Source organism: Podarcis tiliguerta (assembly GCF_965153285.1).
Source record: "Podarcis tiliguerta genome assembly, chromosome: 1".
Classification (NCBI taxonomy): domain Eukaryota; kingdom Metazoa; phylum Chordata; class Lepidosauria; order Squamata; family Lacertidae; genus Podarcis; species Podarcis tiliguerta.
The window spans coordinates 63,784,891-63,805,742 of NC_139534.1; the positions used below are offsets into that span (position 1 = coordinate 63,784,891).

Genomic DNA, 20,852 nt, shown 5'->3' on the forward strand with positions numbered 1-20,852 from the left:
CCTCTCTCCATATGAACCTACCGGACCCTGAGATCATCTTCTGAAGCTCTCCCTGTGTGCCTCCTCCACAAGAGGTCTGGAGAGTGGCAACCCAAGAACAGGCCTTTTCTACAGTGGCTCCCCATTTGTGGAGTGCTCCCCAGGGAGGTTTGTCTGGCGCCTCCTTTGTACACCTTTAGGCACCAGGCGAAAATGTTCTTCTTCAACCAGGCCTTGGGCTGATTAACATCTTATACCCCTTTTAAATGTGTTTGTGGGAAGGAGTGGGGTGTTGGTTTGTGTGTGTGTTTTTCGTTCTTGTTTTTATCATGTATTTTGTGCTTTCAGTTGAATTTTTATGTTGTGAACCGCCAAGATCTGTGGACGCAGGGTGGTATACAAATTTAATTAACTAATTACCGGTAATAAAATGTCCCGATGCTCAAAGCCTGAGCCTGTGAGTTCTCTTAAGTAAGCTGGGAAGGTTTTTGGTGGGAGAAGCTTACTTTTTCATATTTTTTTTTAAAAATCTGCTCTATCTCGAGAAGGATTGTAAGAGAAGTCCCCTATATTTAAAGAGTGATATCCAACAATAGTTATACTCAGGGTAACTTAAGTTCATTGATTTCAATATTTGTACCCTGACTATTACTAATGTTGGATATCACCCAATAACTATTTAACCAACATTAGTCATTCTGTTTATCCTTGACCACAAAATATTCTGGAGAAATTGCGGGCTTGCAATGCTAGCTTTTAGCTGGGAGAATTATGTATCTAGTTTATCCTGAACCCAATATAAATAGGGGTTCTATAGCATACTTGGAGTATGAGTTAAGCATAATCTTACCTTTGGCTTCTTATAAAAGCCCGATAGGTACCATCTCAAGACTTGCTTGATTCGACAATATGGGTCTTCTTCAAGAGCAGCTCTATAGAAGAAGAGTAATTAGCTGATCTGTTTGCCCTAGGTGGTTTTACAGACACACGAAATCACATCAGGTACAAAAAGAACCAACAGCAGCACAATGTGGAAACCCTTCACTATCCCTTTCAAGCCTCCCTTGTTAACTTAACTTGTACTTATACTAAGAAGCTTAAATTGAATGGAACTGTCCAAATATTTCATCTAAGAGTCTTCACCTGATCTTAAGTCTTACCCTGGCTGGGTAGCTTAGCTCATGGCTACTGTATAATTTTACATGATTATGGGTATTTAGTTATTGCATTTATATGCCAACCTTTTCCCCAAGGCACCCAAAGAGGTTTAAATTTTTGAAATACTAGAACAAATCAATGACATAAAATGTAAGAGTGGTGCTTTACATGAGCTACTCCATTAAAAATGTAGGGCTATGGAGAAATCTACAGTCATATAAGCCACTTGAGAGAACCAGACAGCCTATAGCACCACAGTCCTAACACTGTAGCTACTTATGGAGAAAATTAAGTGTCAGATCTCCTCCATTCATCTGAATAAAAAATGTGGAGACAGCGAGACTTACACAAGGGTCAGTGACATTTAATTGTAGATTCCATAGCAAGTGTTCTGACATGTTTTACCCATCTGACTCTTAAAATCAACACCAAAAGCTAGCTGGAAATCTGAAAAGAGCATTTAAGTTTATCCCACCCCTTGCAAACCAGCTCATGAAGACTGCACATTAAAATATCCTAACTTTAGATCCTGCCTCACTTTATAGGAGGGGGGAAAGGTTTCCTACTGCACAAGATCCTATGTATGTTTACTGAAAAGTAAGATCCACTGTATTTAGTGGAAAGTATTCCCAGAAAAGTGCACAGAGGAGAGCAGTCCTAGTCTGCATAATAATCCCCCTAATTATACCTCCAAAAGCATCCAGGTTGTTGTTGTTTTTTACTGTACATGTTATTGCTGCTTAAAAAATGCTCCAGGATTCATCTTCCCTATATGCTTGCTCTCCCTTGTTCCACAAACCTTAACCTATCAATAGGTTGGGTATGCAGTTATTGCCAATTACACAATGGCAAGGCTGAGTGCAGCAGAACTCATATCAGTACACCTCTCATTTTTCTTCTTTGCTTTCCTCACAGCTCCCATAAACTGTTGATGTCTAAAGGTCACCGAAATGGATTCCTGTCCTGATTTACGGCACCAGCCGATTAACTCCGAGAGCCTCACGTATTATCAGGGAGCCCTTTCAAGCACACAAACATCCCAGCTGCAGCCAGACTAATACTCCTGGCACATGGGTGCACATCTGCGCACTGCATCATCAAAAAGCCGGCAGGCGCTGCTTACTGGGAAAGTAGGTCGGCGTGGTAGTAATAATCGGAAAGCTTGTTGAGGAAGGAGCGCGGCTCCAAGATGAAGGTGGGCAGAACGACGCGGGACAAGTCCATGCCAGGCCTCAGCTGCTTCAGGATGATCCACATCAAGCTCTTGTTCTCATCGGACACAGTTTCTGTTTGAGAGCATTCGCCTGTCTAAAGAGAAGAGGGTGGGGAAAAACCCTTTGGCTTGCTGATGCTCCATTTGGTTGTTTCAATATTTGTAATCTCCACTTTCATAAAGTATGTATCAAGGCAGCTTACAGCATATAAAATATAATTTAAAAATGATCTATAAATGTCCATAAAACAATTAAAAACATCAGTAGATACTGGTTGGTTAGAAAGAGAAATTCATATTGTGAAGGCATGTCTAAACTGTAGCTCAAGTCAGGAAGTTCCTATTTGCACCATGTATCTACTTCCTGTTTAGTTGCACTCTCTGATCCTGTTCACACATTAAACAGTAAGCCAGACCATAGCTCAGGATGAATGAGTAATCATGCTGGCTGCCAAAGAGGACATGCTCCTCCTCCTCTGCTCATTCTGTTGCTACGCTGAGCTAAGCAGGTTTGGCTTAGCCTGTCGTCCCAACCAGGGCTTGTGGTTTATCTCTCCTAGCCAAACTAGGAGCTGTGAAGTATAGGATGAACTTTGGTTACAGCTCATGGTTTGTTTGAGGAGAGCTAAGCCACAAGCCTAGGTCTGGAGTACAGGTTAAGCTTGACTCAGCCCAGCTGCGGAAGAACAACTGGAGGAGAAGCCAAGAAGCCATGACCTCATCTCTGGGAGCTTGCATGCTCATGCTAAGCCATGGTTTGACATAGTGCCATGTGTGAACCAGGTCATCGTTGTGTGCAATTCAACAAGGCTAAGCACATCCAGAGAGAATTAATGTCAATTCAAACCCCTTTAACAGGCTGATTTATGCACCTCCTGGAGCAACCTCAGCATCTTCCTCTCAACAACGTGGCAGAAATAATGTTTTATTGACGTTGAGGCCCAACATCTAAACTTTTAATGGCAAAGAAAACTGTAAGAAGCTAATCTAGCACTTGGATGTTGCTTTTAAGCTGCTTTTAACTAATACTGTAAGGTGGTTGTGGGAAAGGCACTTGCTAGCCAAGCTCCGCCTCAACATTCCCCATAATTCTCCCTGTAAAAAAAAAATGGAATAGTTTGGGTCTGCGAGAGAAGCAGGCTGTGCAAAGGAAGAACCCACCAATCTAGCTGCTGGGGAATCAGATCACTTCACAAAGAGTTGGCTTGTGCCATTAACAAGGTGACTTGAGGTGAATCAGGGAATCCCTAAGCTCCGAAGTCATTACATGGCCTTGGATATTCCAAAAACTTAGCTGCACAACCTCTCCACCCTGCTTTATTTTCTGAGAAACAAAACCCAAGGTGACTGAGACTACAGATACAAGGCAAAACTTGTGGCTGCTGCATTTCCCTAGCTTGGGCATCTTTTATGCTCCAATATTGGCCTGCAGAGCACAGCTCCCTAGAGCAAACCCACAATGGGAACTTAGCACCATGCCACTTGCCGCAGAGCAGAGTTTGAGAAAAAGAAAGCATGTGAGCGGAGCAACGAACCTTTTTCCTCTCTATCGATTTCTATTAGTTACAATCTGTCTTGCGCCCCAGACAAACAACATCCCTAAGCTTGATCCACCTTAGATAATGGAAACTGTTAGACGAAAAGCTATTGCAGTGGTGCTATAAGCTATGATGTGTATTGATCTGTCAGTGCTTTCATCAGATGTATTTGCCAACTTTGCAGGGGCATATATCTTGGCCTCACACACATATATCACAAAGGATTGAAAAGCAAGTCCTCCCAACAACAGGAATCAAGAACAAAATTACATTTTTAACTGTTTACAGAGGGATACCCTATGTTAGTGTGCCTCCAGACTTTTAGAATTTTGCAGAGGGAATTCAATTGCATACCAGAACTTTAGGTTTGTGCCTTTGATGTGGTTTCAAGAGCTCTGCTGCCCTAGTGCAATAAATATACTTTTAAAAAAATCAGATTTTTTTTGTGGCTTGGAAAGTGGCAGGGAAAGGCATTGAAAAGAGTGGGATGAACAAAGGTCTTACAAGGGAGTAAGCATCACTGAATACAATGGCACAATGGCAAACACTATAATGATACAATCCAAGCTCTCTTTTTTCATGTTCCATTTAAGTTCCACGGCTGACTAGATTTCCCACAACAACAAAAAGTAACAAATTGTATAAGGTTAACAAAGTTTCCTCTAATTGGGCATGAACATGTGACCTGAGGTTATTAAATTGGGTGAGAAATAATGTTGTGGTTCTACTAGTAAGCCATTTAATGTAAGTCCATTGGCCTATTACAGCTTACAAGCAGCTCATTTTGTTCATGATATGAAGGAAAAACCAACACATTTTACACTTCTCATTGGAATAAGGCAAGTTAAATTGTCCTGGAAAACAGATTATTGGAAGGGCAATTGCCCTCCTGCTATCTCTGGCAAACGACTTTGTCAGTGCGACTCAGCTCTTCACAACAGAATAAAAGAAATGGGACGAAGGAAAGAATCTTCTATCATAAGGCGAAAAATGCAGTGGACAGGTGGATAACAAACTGTGTGGGTGGATAGATAGCCGTTAAAATGGTTACCTCTCCAAATTCTTCATAGTTCTGCTCCAAGTAGGTGGTCCCTTTCTTTTCCTGGGATGACTCCCCGTGGAGTTCGGACTGATCGCTCTCACTTTCATTTGTCTTCCGGCTGTTCTCATGCATCTCGTTCTCCGACTCTTCTATATTGTCCCTTTCAGATTTGTCTGAGAAAGCATCGTTCTCTAGGTGGTGGTTCTCCAGAGCTGACTCATTAAAGCTGAAAGACACAGATGGTTACAATGTCTTAGGCTGCATACACGCTAATCTGTCTGTAGCATGAAAATGGTAGCTTTTTCTCAACCCAGAAACGTTCTTGCTCCTCCTTAACAAGCAGCTCTCAATCTTGATTGATTCTAGATCCTGCTGTCCACAAGGGTAGGTATGCTTACTTAACATGCATCTGCAAATCCTTGACTTAAGTCATCCACACCTTTTCCTCCATGCGCATGCCCCAGGTGAACGAAGAAGGAAGTGGTGATTACAATTTTGGTATACACCCACCAGAATGCAGTTAGGCAGGTGTGGCTACACTCCCCATTGCCAGGACCCCCTTCATCTGTTTTCAAATGGAAAACTTGCAGGGTAACACAAAGCCAATCTGCCAGCAGCTTGCATTTTGGGAATGAAATCAGTTTCTCTAAAAGCACTTTCCAGAGGCAAACACTACGCAATGGATCTAGATTGTATTGGAACTACATCAAAAAACCAAGTCCTCTGTCTCCACTGATTCTAGAGTAAGATGTTGTGTGTACGTAGCCTGAGTTTCAAGGTGCTGGAAGCCTTGTAAGATATGGTTGCTCACCGGATACAAGGATCATAAGCAATGTAGTGTGGCTCTGCAGTGCCATTTGGAGTCTCTCAAGACAGGTTTCACATAATTGGAAGCCCCAGAGCCCAACAACAGTTCAGAGCAGGAAAGGAATGCAGGAAGCTGGTAGGGCATCCCTCACAGATCTCCACCCAGCCTCTGCTTAAACACCCCAAGGAAAGAAGAATTGGCTGAGGGTACTTTAGATTTTGGTTATTATTAGGACTGTTACCTGATAAAAGAAAATTTAGTCAATTTATCCTACAAGTGTGAATTAGTCAACCAAAGGGCGCCGACTTGCCCCCCACACTGCAGGTGCACATCACATGACGTGTCACGTTACACATCACATGACACGTCCCGCCTCCACCTAGCGCACAAGCACTCGCACACTGGGCTAGGACACACGGGCATCCTGCCGCTGTGATGCCAGTGCTCGTGCACTGGGTGGAAAATGGGGAGAATGGAGCTGGGCTCCATGCTCGGCCTCCTCCTCCTTGTGTGACATCGGTGGGGAGGAGGTGGTGGGGCAGGGCCACAGGACTTGGAGGGAGCACAGCCCCCTCCTTGAAAAACTGGGGGGCGGGGGCTGAAGACCCCTCACCACTTTGCACGCAGAAAGACTGTTGCCAGTTCTCACAATTATTTTCAAGGCATTGTTCCACTGTATTCATTGTTAAAGCCAGTCCTACAAATGAAAAACAACCAGAGATTAATTATGATTGAAAATGTGTGGCTGGCATGAAAGACTCTCCAAAAACCATGAGAAGCTTTACTGAGAGGCTTTACAGTTGCATGTTAATCAAACAGAGTGATTTCAGGCTTTGCGCCAAGCCACATCTCTACCATCTTTCAATAAGATGCCCACTTGCATTAGCAAAATTAGCCTTCCGTTCAGTTTTATGTCAGAAGAGAACTGTCATGAATAAGGCTTAGAATCAACCAAATCTGAAATAAAGGCATACAGCAACATCTTGCAACTCCACTTTAAAAGTCAAGTGAAGAGACCTCTATGTCAATATCTCATACTTTGGAGCATGGTAGTTCATTTATGTGTTTTGCTCAAGGATCATATATTTGATTTACTGCTTTGAGCTCATGCAACTAAGGTTTTTTTAAAAATGCCTACAGTCCAACTTTTTCATAGATAATTATTATGGTCTCTTTCTATTATGAAAAATGCCCCCTATCCCCAATCTGAAGGGCATGATAGAGAAGGAATATTTATTCCACAAGGCAGGATAGGATAGATCTGGTTTCCCAAATCGCTCATGCTCTTTGGCCCAGTTCATACTGGCAAACAACTGGGGACTGACCATGTTGGAATTCAAACTGCAGGGGGAGCTGGTCCACATGGGAATCATTTGCAAAGCACATGCCACTAAGTTTTGAAAGTTTACAGTAGTAAATCTGTGTGACGTGTGTTATAAGTCTAAATGGAAAACAACACATACATATGGACAGCCACATGAAACAATTTAAACAAAGTTTGGATCAAGCCCTGGAGTCTAGTTGTTTGCACCAACTGGGGCTTCCTGAACAACAGATACTGTGCTCCAAAGGGCAACCTAAGCTGGTCCTTTATCTGGATTTTGGAGACAAAAAGGATCCCCACCACTGGCATATGGGAACTTTAGGGTTGCATATGTAAGGTGAATTAAAGTGCTGTGTCACCTGTGTGCAACTAACCCGCTTTCTTTTTAAAACGCAGACGTTTTGCCATTTGGAAAGTGATGGGAAAATGTATTGGATGAACAAATGATGGGAAAAGTGTTGGATGAACAAATGACTAACGGGAACACATGTAAACACCTTGCAAGCAATTAGGGTGAATGCAGAATGTGTCCTTGTTGTCGGATAATTAATCCACAAACTGCTCAGAATGACAGTGGAACGGACTCCCTCTGGAGGCTGTGGACTCTCCTTCACTGGGGGATTTTAAGCAGAGGTTGGATGACCATCTGTAATGGATGCTTTAGCTGAGATTCCTGCACTGCAGAGGATTGGACTAGATGACCATCCTAGGGTTGCCATATTTTGAAGAGCAAAAAAGAGGACACATTTGCTGACTTCTAATTTTAACCATGGACTGCTCTGACGCATGAAAAAGAGGACATGTCCTGGAAAAAGAGGACATATGGCAACCCTTCCAACTCTACAATTCTAGGATTCTATGAATGCTTAGCAAAGACTGGATGCAGTCGAACCACCATGTAAGTGTTGTGCAAGCAAAACAGGACAAATGCTCAGTAATAGATGTCTGCAGGGGCACTTGTTTGCAACAGATGGGGCAAGTACTAGTTTCACTTGATTCTCTAGATGCAGAGAATTTTTTCCTGCCTCTCTGAATAAAGAGACACTGCTGTATTTGGAACAGATTGACTGAAAGCAGATAAAACCTTTATCTGTAATCCCTGGAAATATTAATACTGCATGATGGGTTACCAGATTTTAAATGGAGCATCCCTTAGACTGTGAGAGCAGCACAGACCAGGAAGCAGGCACACCCCTCATTTCAGAACCCTCAATCTCCATGGCATCTGCTGAACAGGCACCCCAGCTTTTGAAATTTTGATCTGACAACCCTGCTTAATGACCAGACAGACATCAGAGGTAAACAGACACAGTAGAGGCAGATGCTAAATCCTGTGTGTGTGTGTGTGTGAGAGAGAGAGAGAGAGAGAGAGAGAGAGAGAGAGAGGGAGAGAGAGAGAACGAGCTTATGGGAGTAGAATAGTCTGGTTCTATTTCATATACAATTTAGAATTATAAAATGAGTGCAGCAATGTATAAACCCAACCTAAAGCAGACATGAAAATTCAGAGGAAAAATTCCCATTAGCAATCAGCAGCAGCAGCAAGTCTTTGTAACTGACAGAAAAGACTTAATGCTAGTGCTACTTGGAACAGAGGTGTAAGTTTGGAGCAATCCCTGTATGGGCATTCCAATAATTGAAAGTAATCACGATTACTTTCTCTTGTGTAGTCACCCAGCACAGGAAGGCAGCACTAGCTGGGGAGCAAATTCTTCCATGGAGGATGACCAACTTATTGAAGACACAATGTCTGCTTCTTTAATTTCCAAGCATAATTTAAATAAGCTGAAGAAAGCATTACATGTAATTAAATGACTTACTAATAATAACATGTCAGCTTAATTGGCTTAATTCCCCAAGGGGAAGATGTTTAACTGAAGGATTTGTGATCCCATCATGGAACACTGTGCCAGTGATAAATCTTCTGCTAGCACTACCTGGATATTTGGGGAGAAATGCTACTCCTTGGAAGCGAGCTACACTTAGTTTCTGCAGTTAAATCTGTATCCCGTCCTGATGTCTAGGTGACAGATTTTTACTCACAGGTTCACTATTTAGAAAGCAATGGATGTTGTTATGAATGTTTATGTTGAATGTTAGGAACACACAGCTGAACAGAGAATTGTGTGTGTGTGTGTGTGTGATGCCTGAGAACATAAAAAAGAGCCCTGTTGGATCAGAGTAGCAGCCTATCTTGCCCAGCATCCTGTTTTCCCAGAAAAAATGCTTTCAGGATATGCCCAAGCAGGGCATTAAGGCAAGAGCCCTCTCTCACTGTTGCTTCTTGGCGAGGCATGTTCAGAGGCAGACACCTTTGCCATCCTGACTTCGTCCTAGTTCAAGTGAAAGGATGCTCTCATTACAAAATGGGTCTTTTACTCACTGCTACCACTTAGAAGGGATTAAAGCAGATGTATGAAACGTACTCTCAACTGCAGGAACCACTACAGAACTTCAGAATATATGCAGTAAGTGTGTACATCCTTACTGAAAAAGTTCCTGATCCGAGATGGTAGCCGTGTGCAGTAGGTTGTACAGGCCAGCATGCGAAGAATCAGCTGAGCAATTCAACTCTCCATCTTTTCCTTGCTTGGATGCACTGAGCCTGAAGAGGCTTGAGCAACGCAAGGCCAGTTCCAGAGCATCCAACCAACACCGGCCTATAAAAACACAAACACAGAGGTCAAATAGGAAAATGCAGAATGCTCCCTTGACTGCTTCCCATTTCATGTATCCAGACATTTAATCCATATCGAGAGAGACAACGGATACAGTACACAGCAAAGATTTCAAATGTCCTGAAAGCAATGAGACTTGATGGCTGCAGAGTAAGTGTTACCATTTGATACTCAGTTCCTCTCTTCAATATTCATAGCTTTTTACATCCTCCAGGTGATGGCCCAAATCTGAAATATTTCAGGATACAATTTGTCCCTAAAAGTTTACCCTCATCTAAAACAAGAATAGGCAGATCACATATAGAGTGCATTTTAAATCTATACATCGTTTCCGGTCTTGGTATTTGTGGTTTACATGCCACTCAAATTACTGAGATTCTCACAGTTTTACACTGTAATGGATACTAAATATTAAAATACTCAAGCTGTGCAAAGTAACATGATCCAAGTAGCTGCCAGAGGGGTTGCCACATCAGTTTCATTCAGCAAATCACCGTCCAGTACCTCAAAATGCTGACAACATTTATTATGGCACTGCTTTTACAAGGACAATAACACGTGTGTTTCCCCATTTATGGTTTTCTTCCATTTCCACTTAGTTTTCTACCCCCATCTTCCCCACTTCGGAAAGCCTGCTCCTCACTTCAGAGTACCCTCTGTGAGAATGTGTGGCAATTTCTGAGCAAAGTCCTCATATACATTTTGCTAAATCAAATGGATTTAAGCTGCCCAGGAACCCTGAAACATAAGACAAATTGCGTGGCTTCTCACCCATTCTATTCCTCATGTACTCTCAAGAGTGGTACATTTAAGGTGTACCATGTAGCATCCCCCCCCCCTAAGCTAGTGTCGAAAAAACCTTTATGAAAAAGCATTGCTAATAGTGACTGATACCCTGGCATTTGCTTTGGGGGAATCTTCCTACGCAGGCAAACAAAGATTAGCGCTTGAGCCTATCCTACTTCCTCACTGGTGCATGAGCTACAAGGCAAGTACGTGCAATTGGTTTCCAGTTTCACTGGTGATAAAGTGACGTTCATTCTGAAAAGCTCCTTAAACCTGGTGGCATACATAATGCTTCAGTTGTAGAAATAGTCTCCCAGGCATTATTTCAGGTTTGTTTTTTTTTAAATAAAAGAAATCTATAAAACCTTCAGCCTGCTCAATCAAGCAAATGCTAGGGTTAAAAAATAAAATGTCACCAAGTAAAGAAAATAACACCAAAGGGCATCATTATTAACAGGAAACAAATGGTTCTGCATAGAGGACCAAACAGCTCAAAAAGCGTAAGACAGACGGTGATGAAATACTGATTTTCATATTGTACTGCAAAACTCCCCTATGCCCTCCCTTCGAAATGCAACTCCAGAATGGAAGAGGGCCTCTCTCACTTCCAAATGAGTGCCTTCCCTCAATAGCAAGCATAATTTTCTCTCCCAGAAACTTGTACTGTACTCTCAGACTTGCAGCAACCAGTTCCTGTCCATGAGGCTATATTTGGAGGATAACATCTGGGACACCTGCCAATGTGGAGCCACTTTCTGGATCTAAACCAGACAGCACAGACAGACTCACCCCATCTCTCCACCTCTCCCCCAGTAGGTGGCATGGAGTGGGTTGTAACTTTGATGAGGCTTTCCCCACTTTTATAAGCTGTCATCCATCAAAATGGCTTCCAAACTTGCTGTTTGTGAGGCATGATTCAACCATATATAGGCAAATATTGTCTGTGTGGTTCAGTGGATTGTCACTCCCGTGCAATAGAACAGCTTGCGTATAAACCTTGTCATTTTTGTGGTAAGAAAAGTGATGGGGTATGTACTGGAAAGTAGGGATAATGACAACGCTGGGCATATAATCTCGGTGCAGATAAAATGGAATGAATATAGTGATGCCATATAATCTCCCTGTAAATTTTGTGCAAACAAATCAGGATAAATACTCAACCAACAGACCATCTGCAAGGACCCTTAAGCAGGTAAAGAGGTCCAGCTTTTGGGTCCTCAACCTTCCAAAGAAGAAAGAATAAACCTGGGGTTTTCAGCCTAAGGAGGGGCTTCTGTTAATTGCTACATTTGGAAGGAGGCAATGAAGAGAGCAAGGGATGTTTCCAATACAGTATGCCCACAACTTACACACATTTAATTTGTGCACATTCAGCTTTATGCACACGGTAAGTAAGTAAGGAGCAGAAAGGGGCAGGGTTCTGGGGAAAATGACTTTGGCAACCCCACCCACCACTGAACCCAATGTGCTTTGACTATATGCAATTTTGGTCTCAAGTGCAATCCCTGGAACATAACCCCCACATAAATTGTGGGTTTATATCAAAGCTAGTCAATGTAGGCATTCATATATGAGTCAGTATGGGCAAGTGCATTTAGGAGTGAGTAAAAGGGAGAATGGATGGATAGAGACAATATTTAAAGACTGCAGAAGTATGTGAATTATTATTTGTCCATATCCTATTTTTAAAGTTGCCAGGTTTTACAGGTATGCAGTATCAAGACAAGTGGTTCAGCTACTGGACTTAAGGCCCTGCATTTAGACCATGGACTGCATTGTCTTATGCACCTTCTTGCATTGGCTTTCTGATTGGAAGTGTTCCTCCAACCATCGTATTGTGAAACACTTGCTCTAAAAAACTGACTTCAACAGCTAAAGGGTAAATCAATGTAGGGCGATACTCCCTTGTGTCCTACAGGTGGTGCTGTGCTTTTAGAATCAACTACATCTGCTGAACTGAAGGATTAAAACTAAAAACTGGAGGTCGCCAACAACAACAACACCTCCTCCATTGGAACCCACACTGAGCCATATCCTTCAGATTTGCCAGCAAAATAAACCGAAGCAATGATGCTGGAACCCGATGAAAGAAGTCACAGAAGAGAGATTTTGATACCTTTCAAGTTGGATAATCACATAACACTAACGTAATGAAAGAGAGCTGCACAGGAGCAGGCAGCACAAGACTTTATTACGTGTCCTCTTCCCCTCACTACTGCTCTGTCAAGATATCTGTCAAGAGATCCAGGTGAGTGACGTACTGATGGCACCTAGACCCATATCTCCTAATGATGGCTCCCAACAGCTTCATACAGGTATTTAAAAAACATTGGGGATAAAACAGTACTCCATACATAACCGCCATGGTTATTTCTGGACAGAAACTCTTTAGGAAGGGCAGAAAAGGACATACTGGAGGTGGTGTCACTCTGTACAATAAAGAGCATTGAGTCCAGCAAGTGAGAAATCCCAAAAGTGACAGACTCCTCCACAGAAGCATCATTGGTTGCGATAACAGGCCCCAGCATTAATTTAGGGAGACATGTTATACCACCCCCCTGATCAAAATCTTCAGGGAGATCTTGAGATGAAGAATGAAATCAAGGAACAATCCGAAAAAAGAGACATTGTAGTAATGGGTGATTTCCACTACCTTCACACAGACTGGCTACATATGCCTTCCAGTCATGAGAAAGAGGCAAAATTGTGTGCCCTAGAACAGTTGATACTGGAACCAACCAGAGAGGTGGCGACCCTGGACTTAATCTTGCGGGGCACCCAGGATCAGGGTGCGAGATGTTTTGTTAAGCCAATTGGGGGCAGGTAAACGGCCAGCTGCCAATAAAATCAAACATGGCTACGTTTGATTTCAAAAGAGGAAACTTTCCCAAGGTTTTGTCCTGCTTTCATCTCAAATGGCTCTCCTGAAGAGGGCATATATATTTTTCTCTATATACTGTATTTTCCCTTGTCCGTCTTCATGCTGACAAACAAGCACTCCTGTGAAACAGAGTGAGCAAGTGGAAAGGTGGGCAGACAGGGGTGGAGGAAAGAAGGCAGGCAGCTGGTCCAGGCAGGTGGCACAAGCAAACAGACCAGTGAAGCAGCCATGGGGGTGGCCCAGGCACATCTTCCCACACTCCCTGGGGTTGGTGCTGCTGCCACTGGTGTAGAGAGGGGAAATGAAGGGGAGGAAGTATTTCTTCCCTTTGTCCTCCTCTCCCTGCTAGACCAGTTCCTTAAGACTGCTGCTTAAGCACTCCACCAGAGAATTTAGGTCATACCACCAGCAGATCCAGCACAAGAATTAGAATAAATGGCACCTGCTGGAAGAAAATTTACGTCTGCCCAGGGAGCTGACTAATTACTATGGGCTCTTATTTGGCTAGTGCCTACACTATAACATAAATAATGGTTAGTTCAGCCCATTTGTTTGAGGCATTTCGATAAAACAGTCATTGAAAAACACAGCTGTAGGCCACACCATATTCACCCAGGGCAACTCAATTCCCACCAAAATGCCAAAGGAACAACAAATAGTAAGTGTTAGTAATCAGTGAATGTTATATGCAAAATATTGGCTGAAGACCAATATGGTTTTAGATTAACAAAGTTTGGCCTCTCATGGTTCCCTCCTCAGTGAACCTGGGTTAGCATTTTCTTTATGTGGTATGGCTCTAGAATAAGGCAACCTGAGTTCAAACTCTTGAAAGCAAACTGGAGTTGCCCTCGTATGCACACTCATCTGGGAGTACAACCCATAGAACAAATGGGACTCACTTCTGATAAAGCATGCACAATATTGCACTGTTATAATGGGCAAGAAGTCACCCACCTACCCACCCTTCTCCTCTGAAGCTGCTATTTGCATTGAGAGGAAATCCTTCGACTGGCCCCAATGGGGGATATCTTCCCTATGTAAATAAGGGCATCAGAGGAGAAATTTGGGTCAGGACTGCAGCAGGGGAAGGAAAGGGTTAATTTACCCAGATGCTGGGATTCCAGTGGTTATCATCCCCCCTTCAGCTGCTAATTACATGTGAAAACATGTACACTAAATGTAAATACACATTTGACTTCAAGCCTGGCTTGGCCCTAGCTTTCCTGAGCACTTTGGAGGAAGGACAAGGTACAAACGTGGTAAACGGATAAATCAGAGCATCCCATAACCCACCCACCCCCACAAAAAATGTTATATAATTTTAAAATTGAGACTATATAGGATAAACCAACAATACTCAGCACACTTAGTATTTTACCAGTAATTTCAATCATCATCAAGATGCAGTTTTCAAGGATAGACAGGTCTAAATGAGGACCCAAAGGAGCAGGTTGCTGTTTGAGTACATAAGGCTGATTGCATGAAACTCATTGCAAGTAAAGGTTAGAGAAGCCCAAAGGCTATTGTAAACAAGATAGGTCAATCCAGTCCACAGAAGCCAAAAGGAAAATGTTCTTATGCACACCTCTTTTTCCCCAGCTGGGATGACAGTTCTTAGACAAGAACTCTATGCTATCCCTCCCCAGCAACAGAATGACCGTATTACTTTACCCTGCACATTCTGTAACTACGTTAATGAAATGTCAAGTTAAATTGATCTTTAAGGAGATAATCGCTTTTATGGCATGGATTGATAGACAGTCATTGGAACTATTAAACTGCCACAAAAGCCTGAGGGACCGGTTGGGTTTCATCTCTCTTCCGTGAGCTGCCTGCATCTGACCAGAAACTGAAATATGGGCTCCCCCCCAAAAAAAAACCTAATTATATATTGTAGCTGTCTGGGGGAGGGGAACAAAGTGGGATGTGGAACATCAATACTAAGTGTTCTGCAATTCCCCTCATTGCAAAGATTTAGCATGGTAATGACAAAGAAAAACACCTTAAAGTCTTTTTTACCCTTGAAAATTTTGCACTCATTTCCACTGGATTAAAGGTGGTTTCCCCAGAGAGCCCAATGCATGAATCATAAGGGGTAAAGCACATCTGCTTGCCCAGAAAGATCTGTATTGGTTAATTGGAAGAGAATGAATAGCATGTAAACATAGAGAAAAGGTCAAAAGCTTACCATCTGATTCGGAAGCTGCCCTGAAGATCAAGTAGCTGCTTGGAAGAGGCTGTGTGATTGAGCCTACATTCTCTCCCTTTGGACCCTAGAGCGATGTATGAAAAGAAGAGAAACATATTTTATCATTTTCCCATATCATTTCAGTTTATATTCTCTGCTTTTAATTTAATGAAACAAATGAAAAGTATGCAACCACCCTTTCTGGGATAGAGCAAACTCCAAAATGCACTTAAAGGTAAAGGGACCCCTGACCGTTAAGTCCAGTTGCAAACAACTCTGGGGTTGCGGAGCTCATTTCGCTTTACTGGCCGAGGGAGCCGGCGTTTGTCCGCAGACAGCTTCCGGGTCATGTGGCCAGCATGACTAAGCCGCTTCTGGCGAATCAGAGCAGTGCATTTAGCTATGTCTAAAATAGACGCCTCGAAGAATAGAGTTCTGAATCCCAGTGGGAAACTCCATGAATATAGAAAGGCTCTCCACTTCTGAAAAATGCCCTTCAATTCATGGAAGGCTCTACATATGGTCTGTGATAAAGGTAACTGGGAAGATTTGGGTGTCTATGAAGGTGGCCTCTGACACATTGCCCAAAGTCACAGATTTGCATAAAGTAATTTATACATACAGATGCAAATTTAGAAGCAATCACTATAACTTAAATAAAAACACAATACATCTCAGCATAGTGGTGACCCGGTGGCTTGTGTGCCTACTCAAACAGCTATCCTGTTGATGGGCACCTTAAAGGTCCCCCTGCTCTCCCTTGCTAGGAGTTTTGGTCTTCACAACAGAGACTCTCCAAGCAGAGGAATGCCCTCTGTCAACTAGGACACACCCTTGGTGTGACTCAGGGTAACTCACCTCCTAAGATTGCTTGTTTATTTCTATATATTTGCTTATTTTTTATTTTCCGTTTTTAGGTCACTCTCCCCCCTAGTCCTTCCAAGTGACAAAAGGGGAATAACCTAATGTACACTGCTCCGAGATCTTTAGAAGAAATACAGGGCGCAAGTGAATGTAAGTGTGTGAGACAGAGATAAAGAGGGAGAGGGAAAAGGTGGAAGCCAGGTCTTTTGGTAGCTTTGGAAACTGCCCTTCTGTCATGGGGGGAATCTCAATCTTCCACCCTGACAATATCGAAAGACAGGTCAGCATGCAAACGGAGTTGTCTGAATGAAAGCGACTATTTCATAGCTTCGCCATGACTGGGACGTCTCTTACATAAGCTCCTGGCTCATCAGAGATGAGCAATCTCAAGAGATGTTTTTTTAAAAATAAGCTTTCATTTATTAATTCACTCAGTTGCAAACAATAGTCAAATAACAGAGGGTAATGAGGAGAGCCCTGCCCAGAACTTTGAAGAGCAGGAGGCTGGTGAAGGATCCGTGGCACTATTAAAGGTGGCCAATGAGTGACTAACCATGACTATACAATGAGTATTGTACTGTATTTCCTGTGTAACACTCAGGTGCCTTCACTTGAGGAATTCACTTCCGCAAAATACCTCAAGAGCACTCATCATCAGGATCCCAATAGCATTCATTTAAACTTAACCGTGACCCATCAAAGCTAATGCACTAGCAGTTCCTAGACGAAAGAGCACCAGTCACTGGGAAGCTGTTGTGGTGTCCCTTTGAGACCCAGCACCTCCTCATCCTTCTGCCATCTCACTAGCAGATGGACTGGAGAACTGGAGGCATCTCCAGACTGGTGGTTTCTTCCTGGGTGCATTCTGCAACATGTCATTGCCACAATAGTAGTGCATTAGTGATGGATCGATGCTGGACAGTCCACACATCACTCAGCTTAACTAGCTGTTCTGTGATACTTCCCCACTGTTATTGCATTAATTTTAATTAAATTTGTATACCACCCTCCATCCGTAGACCTCAGGGCGATTTGCAACATAAAAATATAAGATTTTTATTTTTATTTTTTAATCACAATAAGAACAAGAACAGGAGCAAGCCAATAACCCCCATGTCACTGTCTGGAAGAGCACTCTGGCAGTATAGTGCAACAAAAACAGGACACACCTAGCCCTGAAACCCAGAACAGTAGGGGCTTAAAAGGTTATAGGATTTCAGCAGGAAGTTACAGGACTTGGGAATGAAGCAGTATGACCACCCCAAAACTTTTGCAGGCACAAACAGTATTGAAAGCAAGATTGCATATGGCTCCCTGGATAGCACCATGAAAACAAATGATCATGAAAGGATATCTGAAGGGGCAGAGAGTAAGAGGACAGATAGTGTGGGATTGTATGGCTGGCTTGGGTTCACTGTGATGAAAAATACACAGCTTGGGCGAAGGGGGATGCTCTCCCATTTAAAAAAATGTACACATATTTTGAACCCCATCTTCCTTTGACCTGTTTTCAACATACCCATTTAAATTAGATTTATAAGCTTCTGTTGAGGAGTAGCTTCAGTGGTAAGTCATTTACACAAAGGTAGATTATAAATAACATGCTGCATGTTGTCCAAAGTACCATAGATTCCGATGTATTAGGCGACTGGGTGTATTAGACAACCCCCCCCCCCCAAATTGGCAGCTACAATTTGGGGGTTCGTCTTATAAGTCCAGTCGCCTAATACGCTGGGCAGCTCCGCACCAGGAGAAAGCCGCCCAGCGTGGAATGGAGCCTGCCACCCGCTGTTTCTTAGCATTTCTACTGCAATTTACAGTGTTCAAAGTGTTTCATGTACATAATATCAGTAATGCTTAAAAACAACCCTGCAATGTAGTTATCACCCCCATACTGCAAGGAGAGAGGGCTTGTCTACCTAAGCAAGTTCATGGCAGAAATGAAAACTGACCTGGGGTCATCATTGTTCACAGCACTATGCTAACCACAGCTAAGCCCTATTGAATTCAGTGGGGCTTACTCCCAAGCAAGTTGGGTTAGAATTGCTGCCTTATACACTACCCTAGATGCTACTCAATTGTTCTTTTAGTTGACAGATAATTTAAAACACTTTGGTGTTATAAGGAAGTGACTCTAACCCTTACTCCAACTAAAAATATTAGCATGATTCCTCCCCCACATATCTCTTATATAAAAAAGCCCAAAACCATTCATATCCAGAATGCATCAAGTGTTTCCCAAAACCCAGCTTTCAGATTAAAACTAGCAAAAGGGAAAAGGCCACTAGAAGTACTGCCAGTTCATATTACTGTCAGCTGCATCATTGTGATCTGCTAAGCTGAATGATGAGATTCCCAGCTCTGCTCATTTGTCTATTATGTCTCCATTGCAATAGCTTCAGTTTCATTCACAAGCCCATCTTGCAAAAGAGAAAAGATATCTTAGTCTGGCCTCTTCCAGGGAGGGCAAGTAAATAAATGTACTCATTCCCCGACAGATTTTTAGGTATTAAAAACTAGGTCAGAAAATGTATTGCTTCAGCAGTTCGAATTGTCAGATCATTTCTAGATCAACATGATCGGTGGAAGCCTCTTATTTCATTTCCCACTTTTCTGGTTATCAGGAGTAAAATTTAAAAAACTGCAATAAATATTTTTTTCTTATGCAAAACTGCAATGAATAAATAAACCCTACAGTCCATGTTTGGCCACCTGTGATGCTAACTGTTGATACAGATTCCATATGAACCTTTAAAAGCTTCTCAGTATTCAACCTATCTGAAATTTGAAGTATTCTGTTAGGCAGCTTGGCTTCTGTAAGAAGAAACTCAGCGATTTTGACTGGTCAAGCAATTCTTGCACACTTAACTCAGTCAACTCATTTTCTTCCTGAGTAAACAAGTTTAGGATTAAATGATCAACACCCTTTAAAACAGCATTTTAAAAGGATGTCCCAAACTGCTCTCACTTTAAAGTGTTCATGTCAGAGCCAAGCTATGACATGTAGCTCAAAAGACCATCCCTGATGACACAAATTGAGTCTCAGTACTGAACCTCAAAGCTGGTGAAGTTCTTTCGCGATGCAGCCCCATCAAAGGTTTCACATAAGGAGTCATTAGACTGGAAGTGCCACAGCTTGCTAATCATACACACTGCATTACCTCCTGTGGTCAAGCTAGTGCCAAACGTATTGCTCTGCTTTCCTTTGGACCACATCAGTAAGGCCGAGAGGTGGGTCTTGTCATCCGGGCAGCCCTGGACCTACAAACACAATGCCCAGGCTTGCGCCCTGGAGAGGTTACTTTGGTGCTGCTAATGCAGCAGTTTGGCTTCACCCCTGAAGGCGCACTCCATTGTCTCTCGAGACAGACAGACATGTCACAAAAAAGGAAAGTTCTCAGGCCTTCTCTCTGAGGTGACATATTTTCAGGAAGTATGCAGTTTTGAGAGCGGGAACACTTTCAGCTTGCCATGTGAAAACTAGGGGTGGAATAGTGGCACGTCAGATTTGGTTATGTTATGACAGGGGTCAGCAACCTTTTTCAGCCGTGGGCCGGTCCACCGTCCCTCAGTCCTGGTGGGCTGGACTATATTTTTTTTTGGGGGGGGGGGAATGAACGAATTCCTATGCCTCACAAATAACCCAGAGATGCATTTTAAATAAAAGCACACATTCTACTCATGTAAAAACACGCTGATTCCCGGACCGTCTGTGGGTCGAATTGAGAAGGCGATTGGGCCGCATCTAGCCCCTGGGCCCTAGGTTGCCTACCCCTGTGTTATGACATCACTGATGGTTCACCTGGAAGGAGGCAAGCTTAAGGTACCCAGGTCTAATGCTTTATTAAGGAGGTCAAAAGCAGACCAATTTGTTCATGGGCCCAATTTAAAAGGCAATAATGCAAACATCAGAGCAAAACCCTTTGTGACAAAAAAAGAGAGAGGTTTCTAACGACTGCCAACATTTTCCCATGAGATAAATATTTGCAAGTGAACAACTTGGTATTTCAAGTTCATTATTAGGGTTAATTACAACACACGTTGTGTTTCAATATTTTAAAGGCCCCAATTGAATTGAAGCGACTATCAGCTAATTTGACCAATATTTTTTGCATTGTAGGCGGAAATCACAGATAACCTTACAAACTGCATGTTGGGGGCTTCCATTGTGAAAGGCATCTTTCTCTGCACCTCCCTCCTTTTTATGTGTTATTTTTTTGTATAACAAGCAGGATCAAGAAGAGGGGCAAAGCTCGGTGTTGCAGCACCTGCTTTGCGCACAGGAGGCCCCAGGTTAAATCTCTGGCATCTTTAGGTAGGGATGGGAAATTCTCCCCCTCTGAAATCCCAGAGAGCTGCTGCCAGTCAGAGTTGACTACACTGAGTTAGACAG

The 20,852-nt window shown here is 42.8% G+C and overlaps 1 protein-coding gene across 2 annotated transcripts in view; it reads right to left on the reverse strand.

Annotated features, from left to right (window-relative positions):
- The window catches only part of OSBPL5 (oxysterol binding protein like 5), a 124,720-nt gene that overhangs the window by 14,928 nt on the left and 88,940 nt on the right, over positions 1 to 20,852 (reverse strand). For both annotated transcript variants that reach the window (XM_083425977.1, XM_083425976.1), the window contains exons 7-11: positions 15,596 to 15,680; positions 9,551 to 9,722; positions 4,940 to 5,156; positions 2,261 to 2,445; positions 830 to 911 (exon numbers count right to left, since the gene is read on the reverse strand). In XM_083425977.1, coding sequence (XP_083282103.1) covers positions 830 to 911; positions 2,261 to 2,445; positions 4,940 to 5,156; positions 9,551 to 9,722; positions 15,596 to 15,680 — 741 coding nt within the window. The remainder of the gene's footprint in view (positions 1 to 829; positions 912 to 2,260; positions 2,446 to 4,939; positions 5,157 to 9,550; positions 9,723 to 15,595; positions 15,681 to 20,852) is intronic.